The 12,798-nt window shown below is 43.1% G+C and overlaps 1 protein-coding gene across 6 annotated transcripts in view; it reads right to left on the bottom strand.

Moving 5' to 3' along the window:
* LRP1B (LDL receptor related protein 1B) overlaps positions 1-12,798 on the bottom strand; it is a 2,031,260-nt gene that overhangs the window by 281,620 nt on the left and 1,736,842 nt on the right. For all 6 annotated transcript variants that reach the window (XM_068245873.1, XM_068245875.1, XM_068245874.1 and 3 more), the window contains 3 exons: positions 11,962-12,084; positions 4,502-4,683; positions 753-952 (listed from right to left, as the gene is read on the bottom strand). In XM_068245873.1, the coding sequence (XP_068101974.1) occupies positions 753-952; positions 4,502-4,683; positions 11,962-12,084 (505 nt within the window). The remainder of the gene's footprint in view (positions 1-752; positions 953-4,501; positions 4,684-11,961; positions 12,085-12,798) is intronic.

Below are 12,798 nucleotides of genomic sequence, written 5' to 3'. Positions count from 1 at the left end.
TGATTCTCCAGGAGAGTTTAGCAGGAACAAACCTTCATGACCAGCAAATGATTCTGGGGGAACAAGGTATTTATACTGCAAGCCTTCAAAGGAGGCAGGTAGGCAATTTGCATGACAAGTGTATGCAAATTCCTCAGCAGAGCAACTCTGAAACTTGCAAAGAAAAGACAAGTCTCTTTTCCAGAGACCTGCAGCCCTCAGACTTAAGGAATGGACAAACAGCTGTCTGCCCGTGCAGACAGCTGAGCAGATCATTACACCACAACTGTGCACCTGCACACCCCTCTTCGTTGCCATATGTACACCGTGCTCATGCACTCTTTTAACCTTTTAACAGCCCCACCCGCATTATCTAGTGCACGATATAGGAAGGGCAAGGCATCCACAGCCAGCTAAAATTGTTTTGCTGTCCAATGCAGCCATGCAGAGTAGAGCATGGAGCTGCCCACTGAAGCAAGGAGCTTTCCACTGAAGAAAAAAGTGCTGTGTTCAACTGGTTGAATGCTGTTCTGCTACAATTTTTGTGGTAGTAGATTATATGCTGTAAATAATCTTTCAGAGCAAAGATTAAATGCTGATTTTTATACCATTTTAAGCACACACACTCATTTGTTGTATTTCAACAGTTCGGCCACATGTCTGTAGTTTAACACATCCAAATGTACAATTTTGAGCTTGGTACTCTGAATATTCTCTTATACTGGATGAAATTCAATGACTGCTTACTGTTCTTGTTCACCTTTGCGCCTTACCTTTGTGGCGATAAAACCCGTCCATGTCTGAAAACTCAATATGATTCTCATCCGCCCAGTACAGGAGTTTGTTGACATAATCTATTGTCAGGGCTGTTGGCCTTGAGATCATTGTTTCTATGACGACGCTTTGGTTGGTTCCATCCATTCCAACGCGGCCCACGTGGGGGTACTCGCAGCAGTCTATCCAGTACAGATACCTGAGCGGAGTGAATAAACAAAGCATTGTTTACTCAGGCATTGCATGCTTTCTACACAGAGCAGAACACGACATTAGGCTCTAGAGAAAGGCAATATCTAAAAAGTCTGTCTACAATAGGTCCGTGGAGGGGCTCAGTAATTCAGGTCATGTTACATGCAAAGTACAGGTGTAACTAGAAATCACCAGGCTCCCTGCAAAAATTTGGATGCCCCCCTCCCCCGGGCCAGCTCAGGGTCGTTTTGGGGGCAGGAGGGGTCGCAGCATGAGGAGAGAGCGTGGCCACACATCGGCGGGGAGGGGGGACAGGAACACATACCTCCATCCACAGTGGAGGTTTGATCTCTAAGTGCCTTACACTACTTCCTGTTTAAACAGGAAGTAGTGTCAGACACAGAGAGCGGAACCTCCGGCACGTGGAACACATGGAGGTATGTGTTCCTGCCACCTGCTGCCACTGATAATTGCAGGAGGGGAGTGCAGGGGCTAAAGTCCCTATTGTTATGCCCCTGAAGCAAAGACAAAAATAAGGTGCTTTGAACTGTAAAACATGCACAAAATTGCACTGTTAAATGTTCTAACGAATTGAAGGACATATCTAGGCATACATCAGGTGATGATGGCCAGATTGGACCAAGAGACAAATCTATCTCTGATCGAACCTGATTAGAGAGATCTGTCAGCTGCCTACACACTGTAGGCCGATTTCCGATCCTCTCAGTAATCGGCCGAGTCTGCCGCCTCACCACTACCCCCCTAAGACATAAAGGTGCCCCCCACCGGTGTGTGCATTTATTCATTATCTGTCCTATGTCCCCCATCAGCATGTCCGATCGATGCATTATGCTGTAAATCTAAAAGGTGCATACATGTGCTCAATGATTGCCGCCTAAAGTGATTGGGACTCAACCTCTCAGGCAACATCAGGAGCCGAGCACTGTAGAGACACCTTGCCCTGCCACGGTAGAGTGATGTATCTGTTGCTCTGGAGGGGAAAGGAGGGACAAAGCATGGTGCATGATGGAGTGGAATCTGGTGGGAGGGGTAAGGAGGGGAACAATCCATTTGGCTGCCATTTTGTTACCCTCCATAAATGTCATGCAGCTTAAATTTCCATGTCATAGGAGGGGAACAATCCATTTGGCTGCCATTTTGTTACCCTCCATAAATGTCATGCAGCTTAAATTTCCATGTCATAGGTTTTTGCAGTATACACTTCAAACAGAGCACAGCTTCTGTGATAGCCAATCGGAGCAGTTCAGTGAACGAAGTGTTCTGATTGGCTGACAACAACAAAATGACAAGCCAGCCTTGCCACAGCCCAGCTATCCCTTTCTGTTTGATTTATAAGTAGAAAGATGCATTAAAGCAAACCTGAAGCAATTTTTTTTATGAAATAATGAATTATATGTGTAGTACAGATAGTGAATAGAACATTAGTAGCAAAGAAAAGAATCTCATATTGTTTTCCAGTTCAGGAAGAATTAAAAAACTTTTCTTGTTATCTTCTATGTAAAAGCGCTTCTCTGTGTGATTAGACGTAACTTAGGTCGAATACAGTCCTGTTTTCTGAATCAAGTAAACAGCCAATAAACAGAGAAAGCCAGCTTGAGATAAGGTTTTACTGTAGGAAGGTTCAAAGAGACACTATTTCTGCTTTGTTTTATAGCTTAAAAGACAGAGTGCAGTTTTAAAACAGAATGTAACAGAATGATGCAATGTCATAAAATAGCTATATACGGTAACTGAAAATAAAAATATGAGACTATTTTCCTTGTTACTAATGTTCTATTCATTAACCGTACTAAACATACAATTAATTATATTATAACTTTTTTTCGCATCAGGTTTGCTTTTAAAGGGAACCCGAGGTGGGGTACTGACAATGCTAGCTGCACACAGAGGCCGAGTCTGCCTATACAGCCCAGCCTCTGTTGCTATCCCAATCCCCCCTAAGCCCCCCCTCCCCCCTGCTCTCTGCTATCTCCCATAAATCACAGCTGCGCTGTCGACACACAACGTGTCACAGCGGGCTGTGTTTACCTCTATAGTGTCAGTCTGCTTTTCCCGCCTTCTCCTGCATAGCTCCGGTCCCGCCCGCGTCTCTTCACTCCCCGCTGATTGGAGAGAAGGGATGCGGGCGGGGACTGGAAGCTATGCAGGAGGCGGAGGGAGCAGCAGACTGACAGTACAGATGTAAACACAGCCCGCACAGCGCGGCTGTGATTTATGGGGGATAGCAGAGCGCAGGGGGGGAACTTAGGGGGATCTGGATAGCAACAGAGGCTGGGCTGCATAGGCAGACCCAGCCTCTGTGTGTAGATAGAATTGTCAGAACCCCACCTCGGGTTTTCTTTAAGTAAAATTTGACAGTGACACTTTGAAGCAACTTGTTTAAAAATAAAATATAGATAAAGGTAAAACTTTTTTAACAAATAAATAAAAAAAAGCAATAAAAAAAACAAAAATAAAAAAGAACATTAGTTTAAACCGCTTATGAATAAATGCATTTCACTGTACGCTGGTGCAAATTAAGCACACATTTTTATTTATAATGTTTCAAAAACGAAAAATGCATTCATGTTTGGAAATAAATATACTTAGGTTTATTTGGAGATAGCGTAATTAACCCATATTATGCAGAACACCCACGTTTGTTATCCCAGAAATGAGAAGGGACAAGAAAATAAGTTTAATCTTGTAGCTTGGCAATATATGATACCACTGACAACATTTCAACAAACTTAAGAAAAATCACTTCTTTTCTTGTTCTTGTCAGAGTTTTCCTGAATAATAAGCTTAAATGAAAACACTTTTTAACACTATTTTTAATGCTTGTGACTACAAGAAAGCCTTGCCTGTCCTCAGAAGTTTGGTGCAACTTTGTATTAATACTTTAATTTTGTGCCAACTTTGTAATGTAACTTCATTAGCAATTCTGGACATAAGAAATGCTGTAAGAAGTTAAAAAAAGTTGGTCATGTTGGATTTCCTATCAAAGGTTACAACCAGGGGAATGAATGATTTACTTTGAAAAGATGCGTTGGGGGGTGGGGTTAAGGTAGGGCAACATTCAGATGGTAGAGTCCGAATTTGGGATAAACAACATGAGAGCATGAAACCATCCAAAAAGGGGGTTTCATAGCTGGGACCCTTTATCCCGATTACCATTATCGTTTGCCTTGTTTATATCTGTTTTGAATTGGTTGAGTTGGCTTTAAATGTCTTTTTGGGATAACAAAGTTATTAATATTAATTTTAACAAGGTTACCCCAGCCTCTCAACCTCCACGTTGCTAGAAACTTTAGATAGATGCTGACAACATGCATAAAAACAGTTGTGTAAAAAAACAAAAACATTCCTATTTCCAGCCAAATGCAGATGCAGGGAATGCTTATTGGCTTTCACTTATACGTGAAATGCAACAGCTTAGAGACCTGTTAAGGTACTTTTTTTTATTTTTTTTTTAAACTTGCGTGGGAAAAAATAAGATTCTACAAGAAAAAAAAAAAAAACAACAAAAAAAAAACACGATATAACTCTTCCATACCTGCTGAATGGGTCCAGGGACAAATCTCTGAGAAATTTAACCTTTCTGCTAACCAGAATGGTGGGATAGAGGCCATTTAGTTTGGATACTTCAATGACTCTCTTCTCTGTGTCGAACCAGTACAGGTTCTTCCCAATCCAGTCCACGGCAAGGGCATTGGGTATAGCTGTGTTATGCACCACCTAACAGAGCAATAAAGAGAACATTATTTAGTATTGAAACGTTACAATATTCATATACTTCAAAAAAGGGAATCTCAAGATTAGATATCATTTTAGTGCTAGTTTTCTTTTCTGTGGGTTTAAGTAAACCTGTTTCAAAAATGACTTTAATAAGCAGAAAGCATGTACATATATTATAGGTGATAATAAGGGCCTTGTCAGTTGTCTGTTTTTTGTATTTGCGGTCTGTACATTTTCTATATTTGATGGGGAAACAGGAATTCTGTGGCTCTATGACCTACATTTGGCTTCCTCAGGCTATGTGAGAATGATTGTTTTTTCCCCTGGAAATGTTTATCCTGCTTCCAACTGTCTTTTTGGTGCTAATTTTTGACACAAACCAAGAAATTTCATTGGTTGCTTGGGCAGTCAGAGACTCAGGCCCCTTTTGACAGTAGTTAGGTTTCATTGCGTTGTGTTACCCTATCTGCACACAGGGCAACGTTGCCCCAGAAGTTCACAATTGACCGCCCACCCGCTGCAAGTTACCGTCGGACTTCCGCCCCAACGCAGCAGCGACGGCATGCATGGAAGTCAATGAGCGACGCACAGATTTTAAATTTGTGCCGATGCAGCACGCATGCATGGAGCAACCCAAATACAACGGGGAACCAAGGAAAAAATTGTCACTGAGTGAGGAGTGGCAAACAGAATGTGGGGGGCCTGCGGGAGGGCGGTGCTATGCACATGACCCTGTCAATGCACTTGCAGCATCATATGAATGTAGTTTTTGGCATTGCGTTGCAATGGGGGTGGAGCATCGCGCTGTAACGCTATGGCCAGGTGTAAAACCGTCCTTAAGGGGCACAAAAACGTACAACTGATGTGGCCTGAAGAGATCAGGACTCTATACCGTGTTTGATGGCTCAGGGGCTGACCACTGTACAGACTATACAGCAGAATGATGCTTCTGCTGCTATGGGGAGTAGGGGTGATAACAGATATGCAAATCGTTCCAAGCTGATGCATATTTATGCAAATTTTTATGCAAATATATGCACCTTGAAAATGGACTAATCAATTTAAACCTGGGTTTAAACTGATTGGTCCATTTTCAAACTGCATACATTTTGCATAAAAATGTGCATAATTTCAGAACAATTTGCATTTCATTGATCATCCCTAATGGGGAGGGTAGGTATGATGTGTGAGGTTGAAACAACTTCCAGCAGCAGGATAAGGAAGACAACAATGTGCTATTGTTAAAAATGGAATTGAACTCCCTGAAATTTAACTCTAATGCTGGGAATACATGGCTCGATTTTGAGCCATTTAGATGTTTCGATAGATCATTTCTGACATGTCCGATCTCCCACCCTATCGTTTCTGTGCTCGATTCTGCATGGAGGACAAAGGGAAAAGATAAGAAAAACGAGCAGAAGATAAGAGAATTGCCTGCAGAATCGAGCTCTGAAATTGATCGGGCGTGGAATGGAGCCGTGTATGCCCAGCATTAGGTGCATAAAAGAACATTTAAAAGCATTTCCTTCAATGCAGAGGGCAATACAACTCTGTACTGCTCTGCTAATTGCCACTTGTCATCAATGCTGCAAGGAGACACTCTTTGCCTGGTCTCTTCACTCTGCTTGCCAGATTCAGCATAGAAAGAGTGAAGAGACCAGGCGAAAAGCGTCTTCTGGCCAGCAATGATTTTATCTGTCAGTTCTTTGCATTTTAAGTAAACATTTCCCACCCTGTTGCTCGTGGTCCATAAAATGTCATCATACAAGTGCCTTGTGCCACGCGCTCACAGTAAGAGGGAAATGGTGGTCATGGCAGAGGAGGCAAGGAATTGCTTCAGTGGACAGTTGATATTTTAAATGACTGCACTCTTGCGGGGAAACAACTCAGGGGTCCATCGGGTACAAAGGTTGTTGCAATATCAAATGCCATTACTGCTGCAAACTCGATCAAGAACTTGCAACCAAGATTTTCCAGCATGTCCTATCAATCCCTTTGACTAATTTCAAATTCGAAACATAGATCACGCGGACATGTTGCTGCATCGATTCTCCTCCGATTCAATGAGATTACTGAATCGGAAGGTTGATTGCCCTGCAAAATGGCCTGATGTATGGACACCTTTACAGTTCCCAATCAAAGCCCGGGATTGCAGTTTTTTCTCTTCTCTTTTACTGGAAAAGCTCCTGTCTCCAGTGTCATATGACTAGACATGGCGAAAGGTGACCAATGGGAGTCACTTAGTGAGGCAGGAAGATAAAGGCAAACTGTATTACTCCACCCGGCACTACGCTTTCCTCCCTCTGCTTCCTCCATGATGCCATCTCCTCCCAGCTGGCCCGCAGCATCCCGGCTCTGATCCACAGGATGCTGGCTATGTGCTGCACTGACACAAAATCACTAACCCACTCTCAGCAGATTAGCGGGGGGAGCCAAACATGACGTCCTGCTTCCTCTTTGGCTAGAGTGGTGCCTCATGTGACCCGGCAGCATGTAACAGGTCACATGAGGCACCGCTGTAGCCATGGGTACAGGATGCTGGATGGACAAAAGGAGATGCCATTGCTGGAAAGCTGAGGGCAGGTAAGTGAAGCGGCGCCGCGCATCTAGGGAGGGGGAGACGGGGAGTGCGAGGAAGGGACGTTTAGGGAGGGGAGCCACAACTTGCTACCTTCTAATTGTTACCGCCCTGAAGTACGTGATTCACGTAGCTTCATGAAAGAACGGCACCTGACTCCCCCTGACTCTCATTTGATATAAATAAGAAGAAAGATATTTCAGAGTAATGAAAAATAACTTTGAATTTAGACATAAGCCAATCATAAGATGGCAGCCTATACAGTATGATATATTTCACAGGTTAGCTTTATTTCACAGGATGTGTGAACGCAGGGCCTCTTTAAACGAATACTGTGTGGGAGAACTGAACTGAAATGCCTCCTTCCATTAAACATTTCCAAATACTTTTCATTGGTAGCGATCACTCTAATATTTCATACAGTTTTGAAATAGCTGAGGCCATAGCTTTCCTTTGGAATGCACTTAATAACATGATGAGAGCTGGAAACATAATGCTCTGCACACACAGAGGTATCTATGGAAGCAAAGGGGCGCAGCGGATGAGTGGAAGCCACTTTCATCTTACGACATTGTGTCCCCAGTGATACTATCCGCATGGAATGTTTACACTAATAAAAGCAAATGAAAAGCAGGGACTTTGGGTGGTGTGGAAATAGTAGCACAGTAATGGAGTTTGTACCTTTATTATCAATACCATCAGGCCTGGATTTACATCACAGGAGCTTATAGGCACAGATGTCCTGGCACCTTAGATTTCACCCTCCTTGAGCCTAAAAACCCCCACTGCAAGTATGCTGGCTGGCCCAGCTGTCACTTCTCCCATTCTCCCTTACCCATCATAGGTAGCTACAGGTATCTCTCCCTACCCATCAGGTGTCTCTTAGCATTAGGTAGCCATAAGCTGTGGTGCTCGGATACACCCAATCACGGATTCAAGTAAATCCGATCATGGCAGTATCGAAATCTGGATACGCTGTGATCGTTATCCAGACTTGATGCCCAATTTCGATTTCAACTCAGATTTTAGAGAAAGAAATATCCGTAATCATGGCCGTGATCAAGATTTGACTTTAACGGTTAATAGCAAAGCCCCCTTACATGCTAGAGACACCAAATTTGCCAGACGTGTTAAGAAGAACAGTGGGAACAAGAGGGGGAAAAAAAAGACCTTATAGTTCCATTTTAAAGTTTCAAAGGAAAAAAGGGTACTTATCCGTTAGCCGGGCGCATCCAGCAGGTGGCGACAAAACTCCACCAGAGTTACATCTTTCCCTACTATCCATGTCGGCCTGGAGGGGGAATAGTAATTAGCGCCACCTGCCGGATGCGCCCGGCTAACGGATAAGTACCGAAAAAAGTATACATTTAAATGCTTTAGATACATTAACTGTTTTTTTACCGCATTTGAATGTATACTTTTTCCTTTGAAACTTTAAAATCGATTTTCTCAAAAACTATACGTTTAAAAAAAAAAAAAAAGGTTCCTCTTGTTCCCACTGTTCTTTTTAAAGGAGAACTGTAGTGAGAGGTATATGGAGGCTGCCATATTAATTTCCTTTTAAGCTATACCAGTTGCCTGGCAGCCCTGCTGATCTATTTGGCTGCAGTAGTGTGAATCACACCAGAAACAAGCATGCAGCTAATCTTGTCAGATCTTACAAAAATGTCAAACACCAGATCAGCTGCATGCTTGTTCAGGGTCTAGGGCTAAAAGTATTGGAGGCAGAGGATCTGCAGGATAGCCAGGTAACTGGCATTGCTTAAAAGGAAATCAATATGGTAGCCTCCATATACCTTTCACTACAGTTCTCCTTTAACATATCTGGCAACTTTGTTATTAACCGCTAAAGTTGGCGGGTTTATAATCATGAATACGGACTAGTGATCACAAGTAACTCATGATCACGAGTCGGGTAACGAGTGCAATAACAAGTGCATTCGTGATCAGCACTTTTGACCGAGAGCCGATCACGATGGCCGGTTACGACCTCGTGATCGGCAAAAACTGCACTTGATCACAAGTTACTTGTGATCACGAGGATGTGACGAGCACCACTAGCCATAAAGTACCCTCAGTATTAAGTAGATAGAGGTAGACAAGTGGTAAGAGGCAGCACTCAACCATCCAGATGCGACATGCTTTTGGTCGTTGTCCCTCTGCCTCCAGGAACAGCAGAAATTCAAAGAGAAGAGACCCAGCACCGTCTTCAAATGTATTTCAAGCTATTTTTAAAGCATCATTGACATAAAAAGGGCAAGTCTCTGCTATGTGAAGAGTGGAGGCTCCTCTCGAAACGTTGCAGAGACTTATTGAAGATGGTGCGGGTCTCTTCTCTTGGAGTTAAGTAGATAGAGATGCCCCTGACTGAAGGGAGATCTCGTAAGTGGAATGCCAGAAGCTTGGTCATTTATGATCTGCTCAGGACTCTGCATAGGGAAGGAGGGAGGGAAGCGCTCCGGGAGGGGAATGAGCTTCCTTTCCATCATCAGGCGCCTATAGGTACATGCCTACAGTGCCTTATGGTAAATCTGGCCCTGAATACCAGTCAGCAAACTACATGTATATATGCTTGGCAAACAAAGAGTCCAGTGGATTAGCAATAAGAGATTGCAGAGGTAGCGACCCCACCAGGGTCGGTGGACCAGAGGGGCCCACCAAAGGCCCTCCATCAACCACAGTATAAGATCTCCAATGGTGCTATGCAGGTAATGATCATGTCTATATATACTTTGAATGGTAATCATTAAACTTTTCCCTTCATCTACTTGCACCTCATAGTAGTTGATTCACTAAAGCAGTGTTTCTTAAACCTGTCCTCGTGACTCAGCAACAGTGCATGTTTTGCAGGCAGCCTCACCTATGTACGGGTGGGGCAATAAGTGTGTCAGCTAAATGGAATCCACCTAGCTTAGACACTGATTACCCCACCTGTGCATAAGTGAGGCTGCCTGAAAAACATGCACCGTTGGGGAGTCATAAGCCCAGGTTGAGAAACACTGCACTAAACAAATTAGCGCAAGTAACCTCCTGAGCCCCTTTGGGTCCATTTACTTGAAAGGACGTCATCCCCGCACTCTGATTGGGCCAAAAGCTCCTTAGCTACACCACTGAGAGCCCCAAATATGGTGTAGTAACTTTGTGTTATTGTATGGTTGTATAGTTAGAGAAGTGTTATTCACGAATGTAGGCAACCACTGTACAAGCAGGTGGGGGCAACAATCCCGACCCCACTCTAGTTAAAATGTTGCTCTCTGTAGAATAAGGAAAAAAGGGGCACTCCACCAACACCACCACCACCAGGGGTGAACAATACAAAAGGAAATTCCTGCGTTGAAGTGTTTTATGTCAATCCCATACTCTGCATTTATACATTATGCAAACCTTTTTTATCAGGAATATATTTTAGAAATGGCTACATTTTTGCATTCAGCCTTTATCAGGCGATTATGTTGTGATTCTCATCCACTGGAATGATAATCACAAACCTCAATCCCAGCAAAATCGCGAAAAATAGCAATTTGTGATTCCACTTGTGAAGGAGGACTAAATGCCATTTAAAGGAGTGTAAATACATTTACAGAAGCTATATGCAAATATTGCTGGCTGCAGAACAAATTATCAGATTGTCTTGTAGTTAAGTAATTGATGTGCAAAAAAGCAGCTGCTTTCCTGCATTGTTAACTCAATTGTTAGCTCAGTATGGTTCAACACAATGGGCTTGATTCAGTAAATGGTGCTAACCCAGTTAGCACGCCTAAAGACTTTGGGCGTGATAACTAGGATGCTAACTGGATTAGCACCGTTTACTAAATTCACATCGCGCGCAAAGTCCCACACTGAAAACTTTGCGTGCACACAGCGCGGTGTGCGCGAAATGTTGCATCGTAGTGCGACAAACGGTGCACCTGATGCACCTATAAGGTCGCATTAAGTGCGGCTATAACATCACATGGTGCGACGTTAAGGTCGCACCCAAAGCAACCTTATAGGCGCATCGTGTGCACTGTTTTCGTGGTGCATGCGCAAAGTTTTGCGCGCGGGACTTTGCGCGCGATGTGAATTTAGTAAAGGGTGCTAACCCAGTTAGCACCCTAGTTATCACGCCCAAAGTCTTTAGATGTGAATTTATCATGCCTAAACAAACTTTAGGCGTGATATAGAGCTTTTCACAGGCGTGCTAACACTTAGCACGGTTTACTGAATCGAGCCCAATCTGTTAATTTTGGATAGCAACTGCAATCTTACCAATTAGCTTCAGAGTGAAGTGGTTTGAATTATTAACCCTTACAGTAACTTGAAAACAATAATATGTTTTTCCTATTAGTTGTATGCTATATTTCAGGGGTAGAAAACCTTGGCTCTCCAGCTGTGATAAAACTACAAATCCCAGCATGCATTTGCCTTTATTAATAATGGGTGTGGCTGTCAGAATCCTGCAATGCATTGTGGGACTTGTAGTTCCTTAACAGCTGGAGAGCCAAGGTTCCCTACCCCTGCTATATTTAATGCTTTAGACCACAGCTGAAATTTGAGTTTCATCCCACTTTAAAAGAAGTGAACTTCAGACCTAGCTTTATTGTCATATAGGCATCCTGAAGTCGTAAACAACATTTAGGCTTTTTAACTGGATAAAAAAGAATAAAAAACAAAGACACTTCAAGAACATGTACAGGCTACTGAGACTAAAACAAAGTCACCTTTACATCGCTCCCGTTGATGAACATCCGATTAACACGACTTCCATTGGATCTGCTGGAATCAATCCAATACACAACCTCTTCTCTGTAATCAAAGTCCATTGCAATTGCATTGTTTAATCCCTGACAAAGAATACAATCATTCTGATAATGTTGTTAAGCTGCCAGTTACTGGGGGGGGCACAGTCATACACACAGAATACAAGGAGAAGACATTACACATCACAAATCAACACAACTCAAGTCAACTGGAAAAGGATTTTCAGAAAATTCAAATGTTAAAATAGCTTTTCATTGGTAAATAATACATAATATAAACAGCAATCTGAACTTATCAAGGGAATGGCTTTAAGGATACCTTAGTTCTAATTCAATTCTAAAAATGATGCCCTGTGTGTTTGGAGGTGCGCATAGGCTTACTGCACCTCCCGTGGCCAGGCAATCCCTCTGTTCGCACACTATTGCTGCCATTGTCCAGGTCCTGGTTGGAACAGTCAGCACCCTTTGCCTCGGACATACTGCAATGCGCATGCGCAGGATGTCCTCTTGAGCAGCTTGTGACCGCACTCCCAGCAAACCAAGTGTGATGAACATGCACATGCCTACGAAATAACATATTTCACTGCGGTCACAAGCCACCCAAGAGGACATACTGTGCATGCGCACCGCAATATGTTGGATCAAAGAGTGCCAACCACTCGGACCAGGACCTGGACAATGAAAGCCTAGTTTGCATTGAAAAAAACAATATATATTTCATTTAGGTGTCATAAGTAGGGATAACATTATGGCTGAATAAATAGGGACATCGCTAAAATGTAAAAACTGCTCTGGTCC

Source organism: Hyperolius riggenbachi, chromosome 7, assembly GCF_040937935.1.
Source record: "Hyperolius riggenbachi isolate aHypRig1 chromosome 7, aHypRig1.pri, whole genome shotgun sequence".
NCBI lineage: Eukaryota > Metazoa > Chordata > Amphibia > Anura > Hyperoliidae > Hyperolius > Hyperolius riggenbachi.
The sequence above is the reverse complement of the archived record's forward strand: the minus strand, read 5'-3'. Positions and strand labels throughout refer to the sequence as shown.